This window comes from Bos indicus, chromosome 18 (genome assembly GCF_029378745.1).
Source record: "Bos indicus isolate NIAB-ARS_2022 breed Sahiwal x Tharparkar chromosome 18, NIAB-ARS_B.indTharparkar_mat_pri_1.0, whole genome shotgun sequence".
Classification (NCBI taxonomy): domain Eukaryota; kingdom Metazoa; phylum Chordata; class Mammalia; order Artiodactyla; family Bovidae; genus Bos; species Bos indicus.
In genome coordinates this window covers 3,111,386-3,134,926 of record NC_091777.1, presented here as the reverse complement: position 1 = coordinate 3,134,926, position 23,541 = coordinate 3,111,386, and the positions used below count along the sequence as shown (strand labels likewise).

Here is a 23,541-nt window from a genome sequence, read left to right as displayed (position 1 = left end):
AGAATGTGAAATTCCAATTATAAGATAAACTATCAGGCATAGGTAAAGATCTCTCTACTATATCCAAACCATAAAAAAGGCAGACAAATAAAAACTAACAAGTGAGACTACAAACTAAAAGGCTTCTGCACAGCAGAGGAAACCATCAACAAAACGAAAACCTTATCTGATATGATTTGCAAATATTTTCTTGCAATCTACCAAATGAGAGAAAATATTTGCAAGTCATGTATCTGATGAGGGGTTAACTTAGCAGAAAAAAATACCAATCTGATTAAAAAACAGGCAGAGGAAACAGACATTTTTCTGAAGACATACAAATGGCCAACAGGTACATGAGGTGTTTAGAATCACTAGTCATCAGGGAAATGCGAATCAAAATCACAGTGAAACAGCCATTCTTATAGGTGTGCTGCCTACTCATATATATAAAGACAAGACTACTTATATGTCCTTTATATTGTACAAGGCACTTCAAGTTATCTAGAGATGATTTAAAGTGCCTGGGAGGATGTATGTGGATTGTATGCAAATACCACGCTTTTTATATAAGGGACTTATATAAAGTCCATCGAGGATACCGAGGGATGACTTATCACTGTGTTTATTTCAGTATAATTTACAAAAACCGAATATGCAAACAACCTCAGTATCCACTGATGGAATATCATTCAGCCATAAAGAAGAATGGAATCTTGCCATTTGTGACAGTATGGACCTTATGCTACATGAACTTAAGTCAGATAAAGACAAATACCATATGGTCTCAATTATATGCAGAATCTAAAAACCAACCAAAAAAAAACCCCACAAGCATGTAGACACAGAGAAGAGACTGGCTGTCAGAGGCTGGATGGTGGAGGAAGGAAAATCAGGCAAAAGGGGCCAAAAGGCACAAATCCCCCTATAAAGTCAGTCAGGTAACGCACAGCATGCTGACTGTGGGAATGATACTGTATTCATGCCTGAAAGTTGCTGAGAGAACAGATCTTAAAAGTTCTCAGACTCAGGAAGTTACGTGTGTATGCTCAGTCATGTCCGACTCTCTGCAGCCCCACGGACTGTAGCCCGCCAGGCTCCTCTGTCCGTGGGGTTTTCCTGGCAAGAAAGAGTGGGTTGCCATGTTCTCTTCCAGGGCATCTTCCCGACCTTAGGGATCAAACCTGCGTCTCTTGCGTCTCCTGCATTGACAGGCAGATTCTTTACCACTAGTGCCACCTGGGAAGCCCAGGAAAACTTAGAGGAAGAAAAAAGTATGAGATCAAGATCTGAGCACTACAAATGACCCAGTCATATTGCATGAATTTTCAGGTAACCCAGAAGTATTGTTTTATGACATCTTACAGGAATCTTTAGCCATGTGGCCTGGGAGCAGAGAATGCTGGTGGTAGGTCATCTATGCCTAGGATCAGTATCACTGAGGTCAGCAATCACAGAGTCAAGATTTTCCCAGCAGTAAGTATTCATTCCCATTTTCAGATCACTTCTGAAATCTGTTACAAAAACAGGAACACTGGGAATTTCCCAAGGAATAAACTGAGTACTGAGGACCAAGATCAGTCTTCACCCTTAGAGGCAAGCTGTAGAGCCCTCGAGTCTAACCTTAGCTTCCTTTCACTGCATCTCAGCTGCTACCAACGCTTCCTAACTCTTAGTTCCTGTCTCTTCTTATTCTCATCTACTACACATTATAAGCTAGCATGATTTTTCTAAAGTATAGCTCTAACTGTAGGATTGGCTGGATTAGAAACATTGTCCATTATCTCTTACATTAGTGACTAGCCCAGCGTTCAACACATTTCAAATTCCTCCTCCATCCCTCCTTCCCCTGACTCCACTGTCTATGCACAGATTCTCCCATTTAGGTCAGGTCACAGATTGCTTAGATGGGACCTTCCATAAGTTGAGTCCCTCCTCTTTTAAACCCTGGAGGACTTTGGTTATACTTCTCACGTGGCATATATTTCACTCTGCTTTCTTAAAAAAAAAAAAAAAAAACAACCTTATTTCTTTTACTCTCCCCATTAGATGTTATGATTTTTTAGACCAGAAATTGTTTTCTCTGTATTTCTGTTAGCACGAACTACATGAGTACAAGTTAGGTACTCAAAGAAAGTAACTTTATCTGAGTTAGAAAACTAGAGCTGTTTCTCTTTGGAAACAAAGGAGACAAACATAGTATTTCGCGTTCATCTTTGATATGAATTTCTCAGGGTTGAGGTACACTGACTCAAAGATCTTCTTTCTCCATGAGACCCTCAACTTCTGCAGGTAACTTCACTGCAGACAGAGCCCGAGGGAGGAAATCGGCCGGAGGTCCCCAAACTCTGCTGCGTGGGCCGGAGCGGCGGGAGGCCAGCGCACCTTCAGAGCCCGCCCACCGGAGGCCTGCCGCCAGTTGGGGGCTTCGGCATCCGAGATGGCCTGAAGATGGGGCTGCTCAGCATGGGCTTCCGACTCTCTGGCCCAAACTGGCTGCTTCACAGAGGGGACAGAAACCCGCCGGCAGGACCCCACTGGGCAACTACAGCCTGATCAAGAGGCGCAGAGCCTGGACACCTCGGGGGGCTGGCTGTGCTCCGACTGCGTGTTCTTTCACCAGAGGCAGGACTCTGGGCTCAGAAACATACGGCTTGACCCCTGGGCTGACAGCTGTGAAAGAACCTGGAACATGGAGCGGGTGGTATTTTAAGGGTGGGCTAGTGCCCTCCCTCTCCAGAGTCCCCCAAACTTCATTCTTTCCTTTTCATCTGAGCCTCTTCTTCCTGTCTGCACACCCCTGACCTCGGGAGAAAGGTCTCACTTCTGTATCACTTGAACGATCCGTAATCACAGAATATATGCCCAAGCTACGTTTGGTGCGGGGACAAACACGAGGCTCCTAGCGAGTGAAGCTGCAGGTGGCGGGGCGGTCTTGGTACTACAGGGGGGTGGGGGGGAGCGTGGAGGGGATGGCGCTCAGTCACACGACAGTCCAGCCTGGGCCCAGCCTACTGTGGCTCCAGGGATGTGACACCAGCCGGGATCAGTGGGGTCTAAGGGAATGCAGAAGGCATGTCTCTGTTTCTGAGTTTAATTTTGGTCTTAAACTGGCGAGTAGTTGATTTAGGATGTCACATTCGCTAAGACTTCCCAGGTGGTCCCTGTGGTTAAGATTTCGGCTTCCAGTGCAGGGGTGCGGTTCGACCCACATGCCTTGCTGCCAAAAAAACCCCACCAAAACATAAAAAAAGCAAGACTGTAACAAATTCAATAAAGATTTTTAAAATGGTCCACACCAAAAAAAATTTTTTTTAAATGTTGTGCTTAAGTATTTAGCAACTCAATTCACTAATATACATGGGTATCTACATATTCCTGTGCTATACAGTAGGTACTTGATTATCTCTTTTCTAGGGTGTATATGATAATTCCAACCTCCTAATTTATCCCTCTCCTTAATCCTTCCCCTTCAGTAACTAAAACTTTGCTTTCTACATCTGAGATTCTGTTTTGTAAATTATTTCATTTGTAGCAATTTTTAGATTCTACTGGGCTTCCCTGATAGCTCAGTTGGTAAAGAATGTGCCTTCAATGCAGGAAACCCTAGTTCTATTCCTGGGCAAGGGAAACCCCCTGGAGAAGGGATAGGCCACTCACTCCTGTATTCTTGGGCTTCCTCTGTGGCTCAGCTGGTAAAGAACCCACCCGCAATGTGGGAGACCTGGGTTCGATCCCTGGGTTGGGAAGACCCCCTGGAGAAGGGAAAGGCTACCCACTCCAGTATTCTGGCCTGGAGAATTCCATGGGAAAAATATCAATAACCTCAGATATGCAGATGACACCACCCTTATGGCAGAAAGTGAAGAGGAACTCAAAAGCCTCTTGATGAAGGTGAAAGAGGAGAGTGAAAAAGTTGGCTTACAGCTCAACATTCAGAAAACGAAGATCATGGCATCTGGTCCCATCACTTCATGGGAAATAGATGGGGAAACAGTGGAAACAGTGTCAGACTTTATTTTTTTGGGCTCCAAAATCACTGCAGACGGTGATTGCAGCCATGAAATTAAAAGACGTTTACTCCTTGGAAGGAAAGTTATGACCAACCTAGATGGCATATTCAAAAGCAGAGACATTACTTTGCCAACAAAGGTCCGTCTAGTCAAGGCTATGGTTTTTCCAGTGGTCATGTATGGATGTGAGAGTTGGACTGTGAAGAAGGCTGAGTGCCGAAGAATTGATGCTTTTGAACTGTGGTGTTGGAGAAGACTCTTGAGAGTCCCTTGGACTGCAAGGAGATCCAACCAGTCCATCCTGAAGGAGATCAGCCCTGGGTGTTCTTTGGAAGGAATGATGCTAAAACTGAAATTCCAGTACTTTGGCCGCCTCATGTGAAGAGTTGACTCACTGGAAAAGACTGATGCTGGGAGGGATTGGGGGCAGGAGGAGAAGGGGATGACAGAGGATGAGATGGCTGGATGGCATCACTGACTCGATGAACGTGAGTTTGGGTCAACTCTGGGAGTTTGTGATGGACAGGGAGGCCTGGCGTGCTGCGATTCATGGGGTCGCAAAGAGTCAGACATGACTGAGCAACTGAACTGACTGACTGATACAGTCCATGGGGTCACAAAGAGTCAGACACGACTGAGCGACTTTCATTTTCACTTTGGGCTTCCCTGATAGCTCAGGTGGTAAAGAATCCACCTGAAAAGCAGGAGACCCTGGTTTGATTCCTGGGTAGAGAAGATCCGCCATCTCACATGCTAGTAAAGTAATGCTCAAAATTCTCCAAGCCAGGCTTCAGCAATACGTGAACCATGAACTTTCTAATGTTCAAGCTGGTTTTAGAAAAGGCAGAGGAACCAGAGATCAAATTACCAACATCCGCTGGATCATCGAAAAAGCAAGAGAGTTCCACAAAAACATCTGTTTCTGCTTTATTGACTATGCCAAAGCCTTTGACTGTGTGGATCACAATAAACTGTGGAAAATTCTGAAAGAGATGGGAATACCAGACCACCTGATCTGCCTCTTGAGAAATCTGCATGCAGGTCAGGAAGCAACAGTTAGAACTGGACATGGAACAACAGGCTGGTTCCAAATAGGAAAAGGAGTACATCAAGGCTGTATATTGTCACCCTGCTTATTTAACTTATATGCAGAGTACCTCATGAGAAATGCTGGACTGGAAGAAACACAAGCTGGAATCAAGATTGCTGGGAGAAATATCAATAACCTCAGATATGCAGATGACACCACCCTTATGGCAGAAAGTGAAGAGGAACTCCAAAGCCTCTTGATGAAAGTGAAAGTGGAGAGTGAAAAAGTTGGCTTAAAGCTCAACATTCAGAAAACGAAGATCATGGCATCCGGTCCCATCACTTCATGGGAAATAGACGGGGAAACAGTGGAAACAGTGTCAGACTTTATTTTTTTGGGCTCCAAAGTCACTGCAGATGGTGATTGCAGCCATGAAATTAAAAGACGCTTACTCCTTGGAAGGAAAGTTATGACCAACCTAGATAGCATATTCAAAAGCAGAGACATTACTTTGCCAACAAAGGTCCGTCTAGTTAAGGCTATGGTTTTTCCTGTGGCCATGGTTGTGAGAGTTGGACTGTGAAGAAGGCTGAGTGCCAAAGAATTGATGCTTTTGAACTGTGGTGTTGGAGAAGACTCTTGAGAGTCCCTTGGACTGCAAGGAGATCCAACCAGTCCATTCTGAAGGAGATCAGCCCTGGATTTCTTTGGAGGGAATGATGCTGAAGCCGAAACTCCAATACTTTGGCCACCTCATGCGAAGAGCTAACTTATTGGAAAAGACTCTGATGCTGGGAGGGATTGGGGGCAGGAGGAGAAGGGGACGACAGAGGATGAGATGGCTGGATGGCATCACTGACTCGATGGACTTGAGTCTGAGTGAACTCTGGGAGTTTGTGATGGACAGGGAGGCCTGGCGTGCTGCGATTCATGGGGTCGCACAGAGTTGGACACAACTGAGCGACTGAACTGAACTGAACCCACTCGCTTCCCTGGTGACTCAGCTGGTAAAGAATCCGCCCGCAATGCAGGAGACCTGGGTTTGATCCCTGTGTTGGAAAGATCCCCTGGAGAAGGGAAAGGCTACCCATTCCAGTATTCTGGCCTAGAGAATCCCATGGCCTGTACAGTCCATGGGGTCACAAACAGCTGGACATGACTGAGCTACTTTGACTCAGATTCCACCTGTAAGTGGTATCATATTTGCCTTTATATGTTTGACTTACTTCACTATTATCTCCAGGTCCATCTGTGTTGCTGAAAATGGCATTATTTTATTTTATGGCTGCAGAATATTTCTACCATATCTTCTTTATCCATTCATCTGGCAATGGACATTTTGCTACTGTAAACAGTGCTGCAGTGAACCTTGCGAGCATGTGCCCTTTCAAAGTGTGGTTTTCCCTGGATAGACACCCAAGAGTGGAACTGCCGAATCATCTGGCAGGTCTGTTTTTAGATTTTAAAGGAACTTCCATACTGATCTCCATAGTGACTGTTACCAAGTTTACATTCCCAACAATGGCTTAAGAGGGATCCCTTTCTCCATGGCTTTCTAGCATTTCCTGTGTGCAGACTGATGACGGCCATTCTGACTGCTGGAGGGGACACCTCATTGGAGCGTTGATTTGTATCTCCCCCATAATTAGCAATGCTGAGAAGCTTTTCATGAGTAAAATTTACCTCTTGAACTTGGGTTCCTGAAAGCCTACCCTATTTGAAGTTGTTTATGATTATCTACCCAAGACATTTTTTGAGGGCCCCTGTCATTTACAGCTCCAAAGGTCTAATGATTATGAAGTGCCCCTAAGCACTGACTTTAAAGCTGTTTTTATAAGAAATGGCCAGAAGGTGGCAGGATTTCTTCTTGCCCCATTCTGGTTACTCCGGGAATATGAGCCTGAGGGAGGGAAGGTCCTGTTCCTGCGTGGTAAATTACAGTGGGGTATGCCTGACCAAACACCCAAGGGCCTGATGAGTCTCATACCTCTTACCCTTCATCTTCCGGACAGACCCCTAGCCCTGAAAACCTGTTAAGGGTACTGTCATCAGAGGGGGGGGCAGCTCTGATGGGCAGGCTGGAGATGGTCACTGTCAGGAGACAGCAAGAGGCACTCCACTCATGGCAAAGGTCATGAGGAAGGAGGCTCGGCATACACAAGGGCAGGATCGAGCCTCAGGAGTCCCCCTGGATATTCTTGAGCATCTACGCCCAAAAAACCAGAGTCTGCCTACTTTATTGCTTTGTGCTCTCACCTCTGACTTCACTGGGGTCTGTCCCCCACCACCATCTCGCTCTCTCTGACAAAGAGTTAACTTACAGCTCCAATTAATAAAGTTCCTGGGCATTAGGAGTGTTTAAATCCAAACCCCTCAGATAGCTCTCTAACTCGCCTGACAAGTTTACCAGGACTCCTACAGCTATGCATACGATTGTTTACAGTCTCTCAGCCCTGAGAGGCATGGGAAGCTTAAGATATTCAAATAGCTTAGAGCCTCTCAAAGAGTTAGAAACTGTCAGAATAAGATTTCATTGATGAGCCAATGCTTGCTGCCAAGTTTCCACATCCCCTGTTTTGTATCCTTGAATGTGTATTAATTAATATAGTTGGTATGTAGAAAAAATAAATAGTGGCCTTGGTGTTAGCAACTTTAGACCTTAAGGTAATAAATTCTTTCCTTTGTTGTAAATCCACTGCACCTCTGCCCTATAGGAATGCAACTTTATCTAACACCTTCGGAGCATGGCGCCAAACCTTAAAATAATTACTCTTAGAGAAAATAAGTCTTACAGTTGACAAACCTTTGTCAAGAGTCATAAAATGTTAATAGGCCTTCTGGCCAGAAGATGATGTAAATCACCGAAACCATTTGTGTACGATAAATTTGCAGGAAAGAAACCCTGGTTTCGATAAGGATCAAAGACTGCTGACTTTGCATGATTTCACATCCCCTATTATCCTCTATGTGCAACTTAGGGTATAAAAGCCCCTGTTGAAAATAAAGCTACGGGCCTTGCTCACCGAAGCTTGGTCTCCCCATGTCATTCTTTTCTCACTGCCAGGAGACAGCGAGAGGCACTCCACTCATGGCTGAAGTTTCCATCTGGAGCGTGGAGGTCCTCTGCGACCATTTATTTGCCTGGGCTTCTAAGACCCACTCGAGAAGGTGTCTAAGGTGGGGCACCTTCCGCTATTCGAGAGGGCACCTGCGGCCTCCGTGGTCAGAGCTAACCTGGTGTCACAGGTTATATTGATTTTCTGCGTAAACCAAGCTACTCAGCCTCTTTTCACCACTGAGCTATCCTCATTCTATTACTCTTTATATCTTTGATGAATATTTAAATTAATCACCGACACCGTCTCCCCTTCGAATACCCTGGATCCAGCAGGTCACCCCATGACAAGGAGAGGTGGAGATGAGGTGACTTTTCAGATCTCTTCCAGGCCAAAAGGTCCACCTTCCTGTGGTTGCCCAAGTCGTGTTTTGGCTGCCCCTGGACTTGGAAGACTGTGGTTCCATGCAGAGGGGACCAGGCACTACAGGTCAAAGGGGACACGTTTCTTGGTACATCCTCCCCAACACCCTGTATTTCATGACAGTCCAGCCTTGGGACTCAAGTCTGCTCAGGCACCAGCGATGTGACACCAGCCTGGGTGAGCAGGGCCCAAGGGAATATAGCAGGCATTTCTGTTTTTCTTTTTGAATTAATATCTGTATTTTAAACTGGAGAATATTTGCTTTACAGTGCTGTTTGTTCTGTGTACACCAACCTGACTCACGCTGACAGGTGTCTACATATTCAGTTTAGACTCTTTTCCATCTAGGTAAGTACAATAGGCCCCTGTCGATTAGCTCTTCTCCATATGCAAGAATGTATGTATATTCCAACCTCCTAGCTTGTCCGACTGTCCTGTCTTTCCCCTCTAGTAACAATAAGTTTGTTTTCTATAGCTGTGACTTTCTTGTTGGCAAATTAGTTCATTACTATCAACTTTTACATTCAACCTATAAACGGTATCTCACATTTGCCTTGCTCTGTGTGACTTACATCACTCAACAGCATCATCTCTGGGTCCTTCCATGTTGCTGCAAATGGCATGATTTGTTCATGAGCCAATAGTATTCCATTGGCTTTATCTTTATCCTTTCATCTATTGGTGGACACTTTGGTGCTTCACTCTTGGCAACTGTCAATAGTGTTACAGCGGGGCTCCCTGGTGGCCCAGGGGCTCAGACTCTGAGCTCCTGATGCAGGGGTCCCGATGTGATCCCCAGCCAAGGAGCTAGATCCCACATGCTGCAGTGCACACTGAGGGTGCCTTGTGCCATAACTAAGGTCTGAGGCAGCCAGATAAATACATCCTTTCTAACGACAGTGCCACAGAGAACCGGGGTGCGTGTGTCTCTTCCGGTTGTCCTTCTCCTAGATACAGGTCTGGGGATGGGATTGCTGCATCATCTGGCAGCTCTAGTCTTAGAACTTTTTAAAGATTTTTTTTTTAATGTGGACCATCGTTAAAGCCTTTATTGAATTTGTTACAATTGTTTTCTGTGTAATGTTTTGGTTGTTACTGCCACAAGGCATCTGGGATCCCAGCTTCCTGACAAGAGATCGAAGCCCCACCCTCTGCATTGGAAAGCTAAGCCTGAAGCATCAGACCACCAGAGAAGTACCTCTTCTAAGATTTTTAAGGAAGCTCCACACTGATCTTCCTAGTGGCTGTTACCACTGACATGGCCACCGGAAGCCTAGAGAGGGTTCCCTTTTACCCTCTCCCATGCCTGTATTTCTTCTTTGTAGTTTTTGTGAGGAGGACCATTCTGAATGGTGCCAGAGGAGCAGCTCATTGTATTGCTGACTGGCATTTACCCCCAAATTAGCAATGTTACAAATCTTTTCATGTTCTTGGTTTCTTAAACAATGTGAGTAGAATTTAACTCTTGAAACTGGTTTCTTAAGTCTTTCTCTATTTGAAGTCGTTTTCAACTACCGACAGTATTTTTGTGAGGGCACCTGTCATTGAAGGCAGGGCAGACCCAGTACACAGAAGTGCCCATAAGCACCAGTGTAAGAGTTGCTGCTACGAAAAACGGCCAGAAGGCTTCAGAATTTCCTTCAGCCCATTTTGTGGTCTCAGGAAAAGTGAGCCACAGAGAAAGTCTGGTTTGTGACATGGAAATCAGAGTGAACACACCTGACCAAACCACCACCGACTTGAGGCTCACTATGTCCTCCTCGTTACTGTCATCCCTGAATACATTCCAGTCCCGGGAAAACGACCTGTTAGGACCTGTGAGCAGGAGGTGGAACCAGAGGAAGGATGGAGGTGGGAACCCCTGCGAAAGGATCCGTGGAGATGAGGTAACGTTCCAGTTTTATCAGAGGAAAGACAGCTCACCATGATTCCAGTGTCCAAGGACAGCCTTAGCTGTAGAAGGACATTAATGGACAACAGTATGTGGTACCGAGCACAAGAAACAGCCAGCACATCCAATGGGGCGGGGAGGGGGGGGGCACTGTTGGTACATCCTCCCAGCTCCCTCAGCAGGACAGACCAGGAAATGGACCAAACACGGATCTGACTGCAGCGAGGAAACAACAGTGATGGCGTAGGAGTCCGGACAATATGGAGTCTTCGGCATACTTCTTTTTAACTTAGTAAATATTCTTACAATACAGAATATATGACTTTAAAGATTCTGATAAGTTCAAGACCAACTTGATTAGAACTCCATATATAACTAAATAAATTTCTTCTACCTAAAACTAAAAACAATGTAAAACTATTATATTTCCATGAAAAAAAATTACATGGGAAGGAGAAAATGAAAAAAAAAAAGACCATTCTCATCCACCCAGGCCTCGGTGACCTGGGTGGTCATACTCCTGGGGACCCAGCAGGCTAGGATCTAAGGGCTGGATACCAGGGGGCTGGGGGCGCTAAAGAAGACTGCCGGGACATGAACCCCTCACTGCATCTACAGCGCCTGGTCCCCTCTGGAGCAGACCACAGCTGACCAAACAGTCAGGCACACCTACACCTACACCCGGGCTGCTACTGCTGCTGCTAAGTCGCTTCAGTCGTGTCCGACTCTTAGCGACCCCATGGACTGCAGCCCACCAGGCTCCCCCGTCAATGGGATTTTCCAGGCAAGAGTACTGGAGTGGGGTGCCATTACACCCGGCCTACTGCATCCCCATAATACTGGACACTCTGGGCTGGAAGCACTTGGAAAGGTCCCCCGTCTCCATTTCTCCTGCTAGGGGGGTTCCCAAGTTCAACTTCTTACAGTCTCTCCTACATAGGAAACAGCCTCAAAACAGGACTTTTCTGGGTCTCAGATGGCTCTTGCCGTCTCAGACCCAGGGGTGCGGGTGGGAGGGTGGTTGTGAGAGGAAAGGGGCGCGGAGGAAGGGCACTCAGGCTCTGCGGCGATTCCTCAGGCGGTCTGCACGCTCCCTGACGACCACGTCAGGCTCAGGAACGCCACGAAGGCTCGGGTTCTGGGCGCCCACCGCGCAGACCGCGGCTGGCAGAAGTGCTGCCTCCCTGTGGCCGTTTCCTGGAACAACACCGCCAAGCCAGGGGCGAACACGCGCTTCCCCCACAGAGGCCTGCGGGATGCTGATGGAACCCGCCCTCGAGAAATACCCTGGGGTAGCTCAGAGAGAGAGGATTCAAAACAGACCGACTTTCAAAAACCAAATACAAACGGCAAATTTTCCTCACGCTTAATGGAAACCATCTATCCGCACCTTGAAACCATCTCTGCCTCCCTAATTCTTAGATTGCCAAGCAAACCTACAACCAACTATCATCAGGCAGCCCTCACCAGCAAATCAGAACAATAAGTGCTGGAGACCCGAAGGGAGAGAAGGGAATCCCCCTCCGCTGCTCCTGGAAATGGAAATTGCGACCAGCCACGATGGAGACAGGTTCCTTTAGAACAAAACCAGCACCTACCACGAGATCCTGCAAACCCTCACCAGGCCCTATATTCAGGGAAATGCATCCTTCGAAACAACACAGGCACCCCATATTTCAGGAAGGCACTCTTTCCCGGCGCCAAGGCGCCAAAGCAGCCATAAAGTCCTTGCACACGGGTAAATACTGAAGCTGTGCTTCATATATGCCTCGGACAACTACTCAGGCATAGAAAAGAATGAAAAAATGCCATTTGAAGCAACGTGGAATCGAGAGATGATCACAGTGTGTCAAGTAAATCAGACAGAGAAAAATGGCACAGGGTCTTGTTTACAGGTGGAATCGAAAAATACAATCAACCTAAGACTTACCAGCAAACACAGTCCGACTCCCAGTCACACAACAAATGTAAGGTTATCAAACACAAGACGGACCCTGGGGGTTGGGGTCGGGGTGCGGAGATCACTGAGGAAGTTCGGATTCAACAGTACACCGTAGACACAGACACATGGTCAAAAAGAGACCCACAGACACATCAGAGAACAATGAACAAGCACAGACTGGGCAGAACCAGGAAGTGTGCTCAACACTGTCAACAGCTACAGGGGAAGTGAATCCAAAAAGAACAGATGCATGAACATAAAGGAATCCACTTCTTGTTCCACCACAAACAAACACGATAACAGGAATTGAGTAGACTCCAGTGCAAAATACACATTACAGGGACAGGAGGAAATGAAAACAGACACATACCCCATCCCCCTCAGGCCTGGTGACTGGGGCGCAGGCACACCCCTGGAGCCCGCAGCCCGCCTCCGGGGCTGCAGAGGGTGTGCGGGGCAGAAGCCCTCACTGCATCTACAGCGCCTGGTCCCCTCTGGGACATGCCACAGCTGACCAAACTGCCAGGCGCTCCTGCACCCACACCGGGGCTACTGCACCGAGTCCCCCCACTTCCACTCTGGGCTGGAAGCATTTTAACAAGTCCCCATCTCCATTTCTCCTGGTGGGGGGGTTCCCAATTTCAACTTCTTCCTTACAGAATCCACGTATATAGGAAACAGCCTCAACAGCGCAGCTTTCTGGTGGCTGAGATGGCTCTGGCCAGGCGGAGGTGGTGAGGGGGCTTTGTGAGGAAAGGGGCATGGAGGAATGACACCCACGCTCTCTGGTGTTTACTCGGGCAGTGTGCACGCTACTTTACAACTCAGGAACACGACTTTGGCTGGGTTCTAGGTGCCCACTTGACTGACCACAGCCGGCAAAAGTGCTTCTGCCTTGTGGCCGTTTCCTGGAACAAATCGTCAAAGCAGGGGCTCTGAACCGTGGTGCTGGAGAAGACTCTTGAGAGTCCCTTGGACCGAAAGGGGATCCACCCAGTCCATCCTAAAGGAGGTCAGTCCTGAATATTCATTGGAAGGACTGATGCAGAAGCTGAGACTCCAGTACTTTGGTCACCTGATGCGAAGAACTGACTCCTTGGAAAAGACCCTGATGCTGGGAAAGATTGAGGGCGGGAGGAGAAGGGGACGACAGAGGATGAGGTGGTTGGATGGCCTCACTGACTCAACGGACATGAGTTTAAATAAGCTCCGGGAGTTGGTGACGGACAGGGAGGCCTGGCGTGCTGCAGTCCACAGGGTCGCACGGAGTCGGACACGACTGAGCAACTGAACTGAACTGAACTGACACGACTGAGTGACTGAACTGAACACGCTCTTCCCAGTCAGAAGCCTGCCTGATTAAGCTAAATGACCCTGCCCTCAACAAATAACCTACGGTAGCTCAGAGAGATAGAATTCAAAACAGGCCTGACTTTCAAAACCCAACTGCAAACAGTAAATATTCCTCACACTTAGTGGAAACCAATTATCCGCACCTCTAAAAAAACTCCGCCTTCCTAATTCTTAGAGAAATGCCAAGCAAACCTACAACCAACTATCATCAGGCAGCCCTCACCAGCAAATCAGAACAATAAATGCTGGAGACCTGCAGGGAGAGAAGGGAACCCACCTCCACTGCTCCTGGAAATGGAAATCGCGACCAGCCACGATGGAGAACCGTTTGCAGGTTCCTTTAGAACAAAACCAGCACCTACCACGAGATCCTGCAAGCCCTCACCAGGCCCTATATTCAGGGAAATGCATCCTTTGAAACAACACAGGCACCCCACATTTCAGAAAGGCACTCTTTCCCGGCGCCAAGGCACCAAAGCGGCCATAATATCCCAACACAGGGATAAATACTGAAAGTGAAAGTGGTGTCTGACTCTTTGCGACCCCCATAGAATTCCATAGTCCCTGGAATTCTCTAGGCCAGAATACTGGAGTGGGTAGCCTTTCCCTTCTCCAGGGGATCTTCCCAAACCAGGGATCGAACCCAGGTCACCCGCATTGCAGGAGGATTCTTTACCAGCTGAGCCACAAGGGAACCCTCCTCCACTGCCTCTGGGAATGAAAATTGCTGAGACAAGATGCAGAACCTTATGCAGGTTCCTTTAAAACGAAACCCAGACCTACAGTGAGATTGTCCAAGCCTATGTGCATGGAAAACTATACTATGAAATAAGGCACCCCAACATTCAGGAACCCATTATTTACAACAGCCAAGATATGGAAGCAACCACAACATCTATGAGCTTTATATACTGAAGTTGTGCTACATATATGCCATGAACAATTACTCAGCCTTAGAAAAGAATGAAATCATGTTATTTGCAACAACATGGTAGATACAGGAGATGATCAGACTATATCAAGTAAATGAGACAAAGACAATTGGCTCAGGGAATTCCTTACAAATGCAATCTGAAAAGACAAATGGCACAGGGAATTCCCTAAAGCCTCAATCTAAAAATAAATACAATGAATTAATTCAGGAAATGCAAAGAGACTCCCAGAGTTAGACAAAAGCTTAGGCTTAAAAAAGGCAAATATACAGTGATTGAAGAGATGACCAAGGAGACTGGGATGAAACCATACACACTGAGACACAGATAGAGTGTCACAAAGAGACACCTGGAGATACATCAAAGAAAAATGAACAAGCATTGGATGGAACAAGGAAGTGTGCTCAACACTCTGTCATGAGCTACAGCGGGAGAATCCAAACGAGATCAGAGACTTAAGTACACTGGAATCCACGAGTGGTCCACACACAACAGACTCCCAGGTGAAGTCAGTCAGAAAGAGAATGACAAATACCATATAAAACTACTTATGTACGGAATCTAAAAAACAGAACAAACTAACCTATCTGCGAAACACAGACAGAATCATGCCCACAGAGAACATACCTGTGGTTGCCAAGCGGCAGGGGTTGCGGGAGAGATGGAGTGAGAGGTTAGGGTCTGCAGATGTAAGCTATTACATACAGATAAACAACGAAGTCCCAAGATATAACACAGGGAACTATATTCAACATCCTATGATAAACCATAATGAGAAAGAATATTTTTTAAAAAGAATGCATATGTATGTATAACTGAATTACTTCACTGTACAGCAGAAAGTAACACAACATTGTACATCAATTATACTTCAGTAAAAAAAAAATTTTTTTAAAGGGCCAAAGACCTTAACAGGTGCTTCACTAAAGAAGATATACAGATGGTAAGTAAATATGTGTAAAGATACTTAAGATGTCAGAGAATTATCAAATTATACTGCAAAACACCTACGAAAGTGGCCAAAGTTGACAACACTGACAACACCAAATGCTGGCAAGGACGTGAAGCAACACAGACTGTCACTCACTGCTGGTGGGAATGCAAATATTATAGCCACTCTGAAAGACAGTTGAGCAGTTTCTCACAAACTACTCTTGCTGTACAATCTAGCTGTACAATCCAGCTTTAGTTTTCCTTAGCATTTACCCAAATGATTAACTTACATTCATAAAAACACTACACAGACATGTTTATAGCTGCTTAATTCGTAACTGTCAAAACCCGGAGGCAACCAAGATGTCCTTCAATTGCTCAATGGGTAAATAAATAGTGGTACATTCAGACCATGAAATATCACTGGGTGCTAAAAGGAAATAAGCTGTCAAGTCATGAAAAGACATGGAAGAACTTTAAATGCAGATTGTTAATGGAAGTCTGAAAAGGCTACATACTGACTGATTCCAACTGTATAACATTCTGGAAGAGGAAACCAGTGATATAGGTAATATATATCTTTTTCACTGCCCCTCCAATTCTGCCAGGTGCTCAAGGAAAGGGAGGGAAGGAGGACTAGATGAAGCACAGGGGATTTTGTGAGTAGTGAAACTATTCTCTAACATACAATGATGGTGGATACATGTCATTACACATTTGTCAAAACACACAGAATGCACAACACCAAAAGCAAATCGTAATGTAAACTATCGGAGAAGGCAATGGCACCCACTCCAGTACTCTTGCCTGGAAAATCCCATGGACGGAGGAGCCTGGTGGGCTGCAGTCCATGGGGTCGCCAGTCGGACACGACTGAGTGACTTCACTTTCACTTTTCACTTTCATGCATTGGAGAAGGAAATGGCAACCCACTCCAGTGTTCTTGCCTGGAGAACCTCAGGAACGGGGAAGCCTGGTGGGTTGCCGTCTCTGGGGTCGCACAGAGTCGGACACGACTGAAGCGACTTAGCAGCAGCAATGTAAACTATGAACTTTAGTTTGAGTATCAGCATTGGCTCATCAATTTTAACAGCTATACCACATTAATGCAAGATGGTAATAAGAGAAGAAACCATGTGTGCAGAGGGAGGAAAGGAATTCTGTACTTTTCACTCAAATTTTCTGTAAGCTCAAAACTATTCTAAAAAAATGAAGTCTATTCATTAAAAGCAAAACAAAACACATATGAGCAGAACAGTATAATTAGTACGCCATCTCATGATAATCTGTGCTTATACTTGTGTAAATATGTAGAAGTACATTCTGGAATGCTACTCAAGAAAGTAATGACAACGGAACTCGTGTAAGTTAGGGGGAGAGTTTAAATACATATCCAGCTCTTTAGTGAGTTTTCTGGCATCAAGTTAATCTCACTGGAAAAATAAAATACACACTGTATTACCCTGAAGAATGCTATATGAATAAACTAGAGATAAAATAACAACCTGTTTTTCTTCCTGGGAATGCTGCTCAAAACACAATCTATATGAATGTTCATAAAACTAATTTATACCTAATACTCGAGAACCAAGGAAATGGTATTCATAATCAATGCAATAATTGCTTAATTAACTTGATTTACTTTTTAACTTTTTTTAAAATACCTGATTAACTTGATTTTACTTTTTGTCCGCTGGTATTGATTATTCTTACTATGTTTTTCTGAATTTTACTCATTTATACCTTTCATTTCATTTTCTAGGTCCTTATATATTTCCTCAAATGCACAGAAAAGTTAGGAATAAACAACTCACCTGGGATTTATTCATTTTCTGCAGCTTTTGGTAAAGACAGAGAACTATGAAGGCAGAACTGGAAGAAAGGAAAACAGAAGGTATTATTATTAAAGGTCTGACTTGCTTCAGAACTTCCAGAATGACTTGTTTATAAATTGTTATACGTCACCTGAGAAAATTCCACCTCACGGGCTAGTCCTTTGGATCATGCTGGCAGAAGCCACCTTCAATCAAACATTATAGAACATCTGAAAAGGTAAGACTAAGACAATTGTTAACTGACAAAACAAACAGCAGAAAACATAACTGGTTAAATTATCAAACAGGGAATTTAAAATTATTATTCATATATTAAAGCTTTGTGGAAAAGATTTACAAAATGAATTAACAAACAGGGAACTTCAGGAGATGGAACCATCAAGAAAAAAAATGGAAATGCTAAAAAAAAATGCAGTAACAGAGTTGAAAGACCATCTTCAATATGCAATGCTATGACAAAGCTGAGAAAATTTTCAGTAAATCTGAAGACAGAAAAATTACCCAAAGAAACTGGGTCCAAAGAAATTACCTAAACTGAGACACAAAGAGGAAGTTTAAAAAAAAAAAAACAAAAAACAAGGAATCCAAGGGCTGTAGTGCAATATCAAATGGCCTAACAAAAATGTATTGGAGGGACTTCCCTGGAGGTCCAGTGGCTAAGACTCCACACTCCCAGTACAGGGGGCCCAGGTTCAATCCCTGGTCAGGAAACTAGATCCCACAGGCCACAACTAAAAGTAAGATCCCACATGCTGCAATGAAGACTGAAGATCCCATGTGCCCCAACTAAGACCCAGCACAGGTAAACACATAGATAATTATTTTCAAAAATAATGTATTGCCCAAAATTTGGCAGTCCAGTGGTTAAGCCTCCGCACCTCCAATGCAGGGGGTGCAGGCCTGATTCCCGGTTTGGAGAGTAAGATCCCATGCCCCTCAGAGCAATTAAGCATGCTCAGTCCAATTACTGAGCCCGTACCCACAACTATAGTCTGGGGGCCGCAACAAAAGATTCCACGTGACACAATGACAATCCCACGGGCTGCAACTAGGACTCAACACAGCCAGATATATAAATGAATATTTTTAAAAGTAGTATTTGAAGACATATTAACCAAGAATTTTCCAAAAATGGCTAATAGCAAACCTCAGATCCAAGAAACTAGGATAATTTATCCAAAGATGCTTAAGTATCAAAAAGCAAAACAAAGACACACCTGGACATATCATATTTAAGTCAAAGTTAAAGAGAAATTCTTAAAAGCAGCCAGAAAAAAAACCTGACAGATTCCATATAGACATATTTTCTTTTTTAATTGCTCTTCAGATTGCTTTTTTTAAAAAACAAATTGAAAGTTTGTGGCAACTCAGCACTGTTAGTTAATGGTTAGCACTTTGTAGTAAGAACATTTTTAATTATTTATTCATTTGGCTGCACTGGGTCTTAGTTGCAGCATGCAGCATCTTCAATCTTAGTGGAGACATCAGATCAGATCAGTCTCTCAGTCGTGTCCGACTCTTTGCAACCCCATGAATCGCAGCACGCCAGGCCTCCCTGTCCATCACCAACTCCCGGAGTTCACTCAGACTCACGTCCATCGAGTCAGTGATGCCATCCAGCCATCTCACCCTCTGTCATCCCCTTCTCCTCCTGCCCCCAATCCCTCCCAGCATCAGAGTCTTTTCCAACGAGTCAACTCTTCGCATGAGGTGGCCAAAGTACTGGAGTTTCAGCTTTAGCATCATTCCTTCCAAAGAAATCCCAGGGCTGATCTCCTTCAGAATGGACTGGTTGGATCTCCTTGCAGTCCAAGGGACTCTCAAGAGTCTTCTCCAACACCACAGTTCAAAAGCATCAATTCTTTGGCACTCAAGCCTTCTTCACAGTCCAACTCTCACATCCATACATGACAACAGGAAAAACCATAGCCTTGACTAGACGGACCTTTGTTGGCAAAGTAATCTCTCTGCTTTTGAATATGCTATCTAGGTTGGTCACAACTTTCCTTCCAAGGAGTAAGCGTCTTTTAATTTCATGGCTGCAATCACCATCTGCACTGATTTTGGAGCCCAGAAAAATAAAGTCTGACACTGTTTCCCCATCTATTTCCCATGAAGTGATGGGACCGGATGCCATGATCTTCGTTTTCTGAATGTTGAGCTTTAAGCCAACTTTTTCACTCTCTACTTTCACTTTCATCAAGAGGCTTTGGAGTTCCTCTTCACTTTCTGCCATAAGGGTGGTGTCATCTGCATATCTGAGGTTATTGATATTTCTCCCGGCAATCTTGATTCCAGCTTGTGTTTCTTCCAGTCCAGTGTTTCTCATGATGTACTCTGCATATAAGTTAAATAAGCAGGGTGACAATATACAGCCTTGACATACTCCTTTTCCTATTTGGAACCAGTCTGTTGTTCCATGTCCAGTTCTAACTGTTGCTTCCTGACCTGCATACAGATTTCTCAAGAGGCAGATCAGGTGGTCTGGTATTCCCATCTCTTTCAGAATTTTCCACAGTTTATTGTGATCCACACAGTCAAAGGCTTTGGCATAGTTAATAAAGCAGAAATAGATGTTTTTCTGGAACTCTCTTGCTTTTTCGATGATTCAGCGGATGTTGGCAATTTGATCTCTGGTTCCTCTGCCTTTTCTAAAACCAGCTTGAACATCAGGAAGTTCACGGTTCACGTATTGCTGGATAGGATCTCCTAATTGCAACATACAAACTCTTAGTGGTGGCATGTGGGATCTAGTTCCCCGACCAGGGATTGAACCGAGGCCCCCTGAGTTGGAAGCACAGAATCTTAGCCACTGGACCTTCAGGCAAGTCCCGGTAATAACGCCTTTTTAAATTAAGGTATGTAGAGGACTTCCCTGGTCGTCCAGTGGCTAAAACTCCACGATCTCAAAGCAGGGGGCTTGGATTCGATTCTTGGTTTGGGAACAAGATCCCACATGATGCAACTAAGAGTTCACAGGCTCCAACCAGAAGATCCTGTGTGTGGGCTCAGTCAGGAAGTCGAGTCTGACTCTATGACCCCATGGACTGGAGCCCACCAGGCTCTTCCATCTATGGAATTTTCCAGGTGAGAATACCAGAGTAGGTTGCCATTTCCTCCTCCAAGGAATCTTCTTGACCCAGGGATAGAACCCAAGTCTCTTGCATTGGCAGGTAGATTCTTTACCAATGAGCCACCAGGCACGGCCCTGCCACAACTAAAGATTCCACACGCTGCAACTAGGATCAAAGATCTTGCCTGCTGCAACTAAGACCCAGCACAGCCAAATAAATAAATATTTTAAAAGTAAGTAAAGTTATATACATTTTTTTAGGCATAACACTATTGCAGACTTAATAGACTGCAGTATAAAGGTAAACAAATTTATATGAATTGAGAAAACAAAAAATTCATGTGACTTGCTTTATTGCAGTGATGTGGAACTGAATGCTATTTCGGAGGTTTGCCTGTACAGAGGACTCAACATTAAAAAAAATCACAATTTCTCATCAGAAACTATATAAGCTGGAAGGCAATGTAGTGACATCTTTAAAAAAAGAAAAAACTACCAATCCAGTATTCTATACCCAGCAAATATATCTCACCAAAAAAAAAAAAAAAAAGAAAGTGAAATAAAAACCTTATCAAACAAAAACAGAGAATGCATTACCAGTAGTCCTATACTACAATAAAAAATTTTAAAGACGTTCTTCAGGTAGAAGGGATACCAGACAGAAATGTGGATCTACACAAAGAAATAAAGATCTCTGGGAGTGGTTAAAATGAAGAGAACTATAAAGACATTTTATCTTACTTTTAATCAATCTAAAAGATAATTAATTGTCTAAACCAAAAAGACCAGAAAAGTTTTGTGAACTTATAGGATATGTAAAAGTAAAATATGACATTAATAGCATAAAAGATGAGATGATGAAATTGTTGATGGAAGTATAGTTTTAAGGATCTTACCTTACACGCAAAGCAGTGGAATATATTTAAAAGTTCACTGTGATTCACTCAATAAGTTTATTTGAGCCTCCTCCCTCCCTGTTTAGTATGATACGTCCATCTGCATTACACATTAACCAGACCACCTCAAAGGTAGGAATGCTTACTTGCCATAAAGATCTGTTTTCTTTTGATTCGAGCAATGTAACTTCTTAAAAGAGTAATGTTCTTTCTCAACTCTGTAAGAGGTCATGATGACTTGAGGTTCACTCTGCACATGCTTAGTTGAACTACTGTGTACTTGGTGAACTTTATGTCAGTATGTCATTTTGATAAATGATCCTCTGTCTCAAAAATGGACAAGAGATTGTCATATTGACTGAAGTAGTCAGAAGAGTGTCTAATATCCCTTATATATGTGGAATCTAAAAAGAAATGATACAAATAAACGTACAAAACAGAAAAAGACTCAACAGACTTGGAGAACAAACTTGGTTTGGTTGCTGAGGGGAAGGGATAGTTAGGGAGTTTGGGATGGACATGTACACAGTGCTGTGTTTAAAATGGATAACCAACAAGGACCTACTGGATAGCACAGGGAACTCTGCTCAGTGTTATGCAGCAGCCTGGATGGGAGGGGAGTTTGGGGGAGAATGGATACATGTATTTGTATGGCTGAGTCCCTTTGCTGTTCATTTGAAACTATCCCAAAATTGTTAATCAGCTATGCTGCTGTTACGTCACTTTAGTCGTGTCCGACTCTGTGCGACCCCATAGACGGCAGCCCACCAGGCTTCCCGTCCCTGGGATTCTCCAGGCAAGAACAGTGGAGTGGGTTGCCATTTCCTTCTCCAGTTAATCAGCTATACTCCAATACAAGATAAAAAGTTCAAAAACAAGTATATGACTATTCCTTCAACATCTAATAGGCAGAACAGTTCTCAGAGCTCCTAAGTCTGTCTCTTGGGTTATAATCCTCAGGTTGGCTCAAATAAAATTTTCTTAACTTGACTGTTAATTGAATTTTCACCAAGAATAGCTAGATCAAAACAAAAAGAAGAGGGACTCTCCTGGCAGTCCAGTGGTTAAGACTGGACTTAACCAGGGAGCAGGGAGCATGGGTTCAATCCCTGGTTGGGAAACTAAGATCCTGCATGACATGCAGCACAGTGGGGAAAAAAAAAGTAACAGGATAAGAAAAGATTCCTTGAACACATTAATCAAAAGAAAGCTGGATTGATTAATATCAAAGTAGACTGAACAAAAAAAATTACCAGGGATAAAGTGTGACATTACATAATGTCACTGCAATAAATGACAATGATAAATGTATCAAATCACCAGAACACGTAACAATCCTAAATGCTTATGCACAAAAGAACTTCAAAATATAAGAGCCCCAAGTTGATAAAACTGAAAGAAAAGATAGGTAAAATCCACAATAGTAGCTCAAGAATTCAGGATTCTTTTCTCAGGTGACAAGACACGTACATAGAAAACCAGTGAAGATGCAGAAAAACAACCACACTACCAACAAACCTGACCCAGTTAGTAGTTACAGAAAACTCTACCACTAACAGTACAATAGTCATTAAAGTACATAAAAACCATCCTCAAGGTATAACATATCCTTGGCCATAAAATAAAACAAAACTTTTATTTTTTATTTTTAGCTGTGCTGGGTCTTCTGCTACAAGCAGGCTTTCTCTAATTGCAGTGAGTGGGGGCCACTCTTCGTCACAGTGTGCAGGCTTCTCATTGGGGTGGTTTATCTTGTCGCTGAGCATGGACAGTAGCTGCCCCAGGTATGTGGAATCCTCCCAGGACTGAAGCGAGTCCTATGCATTGGCAAGTGGACCACTGGACCTCCAGGGAAATACAAGTCAACAAGGTTTAAAGAACTGAATTATGTAACAAAGTATATTCTTTAATCAAAACAGAATTAAACTAGAATTCAGTAATAGACAAAGATCTAGAAAATCCCCAATGTTTAGAAATTAAACAACAAATTTCTAAACAACTAACAGGTGAAAAAGAAAGTCACAAGGGAAGTTTAAAAAACTGAATGGAAATGAAAAACAAAACATACCAGAATTTAAGGGATGCAGCTAGAGCAGTATTTAGAGGACAGTTACAGGATTAAAATCAATGTCAGTAATAATGGGAGAGACATTACTACAGATGCTACAGACATTAAAAAGTTACT

The 23,541-nt window shown here is 44.0% G+C and overlaps 1 protein-coding gene across 7 annotated transcripts in view; it reads right to left on the bottom strand.

Moving 5' to 3' along the window:
• Window positions 1-23,541, bottom strand: part of ZFP1 (ZFP1 zinc finger protein) — a 30,872-nt gene that overhangs the window by 6,038 nt on the left and 1,293 nt on the right. For 3 of the 7 annotated variants that reach the window (XM_070770335.1, XM_070770333.1, XM_070770328.1), the window contains exons 2-3: window positions 17,518-17,596; window positions 17,367-17,424 (exon numbers count right to left, since the gene is read on the bottom strand). In XM_070770335.1, coding sequence (XP_070626436.1) covers window positions 17,367-17,381 — 15 coding nt within the window. In that variant the 5' untranslated portion in view covers window positions 17,382-17,424; window positions 17,518-17,596. Of the gene's footprint in view, window positions 1-12,322; window positions 16,378-17,366; window positions 17,425-17,517; window positions 23,202-23,541 lie in introns of those variants that run through there. The other 4 variants (XM_070770329.1, XM_070770331.1, XM_070770332.1 and 1 more) reach the window with 4 other exon arrangements.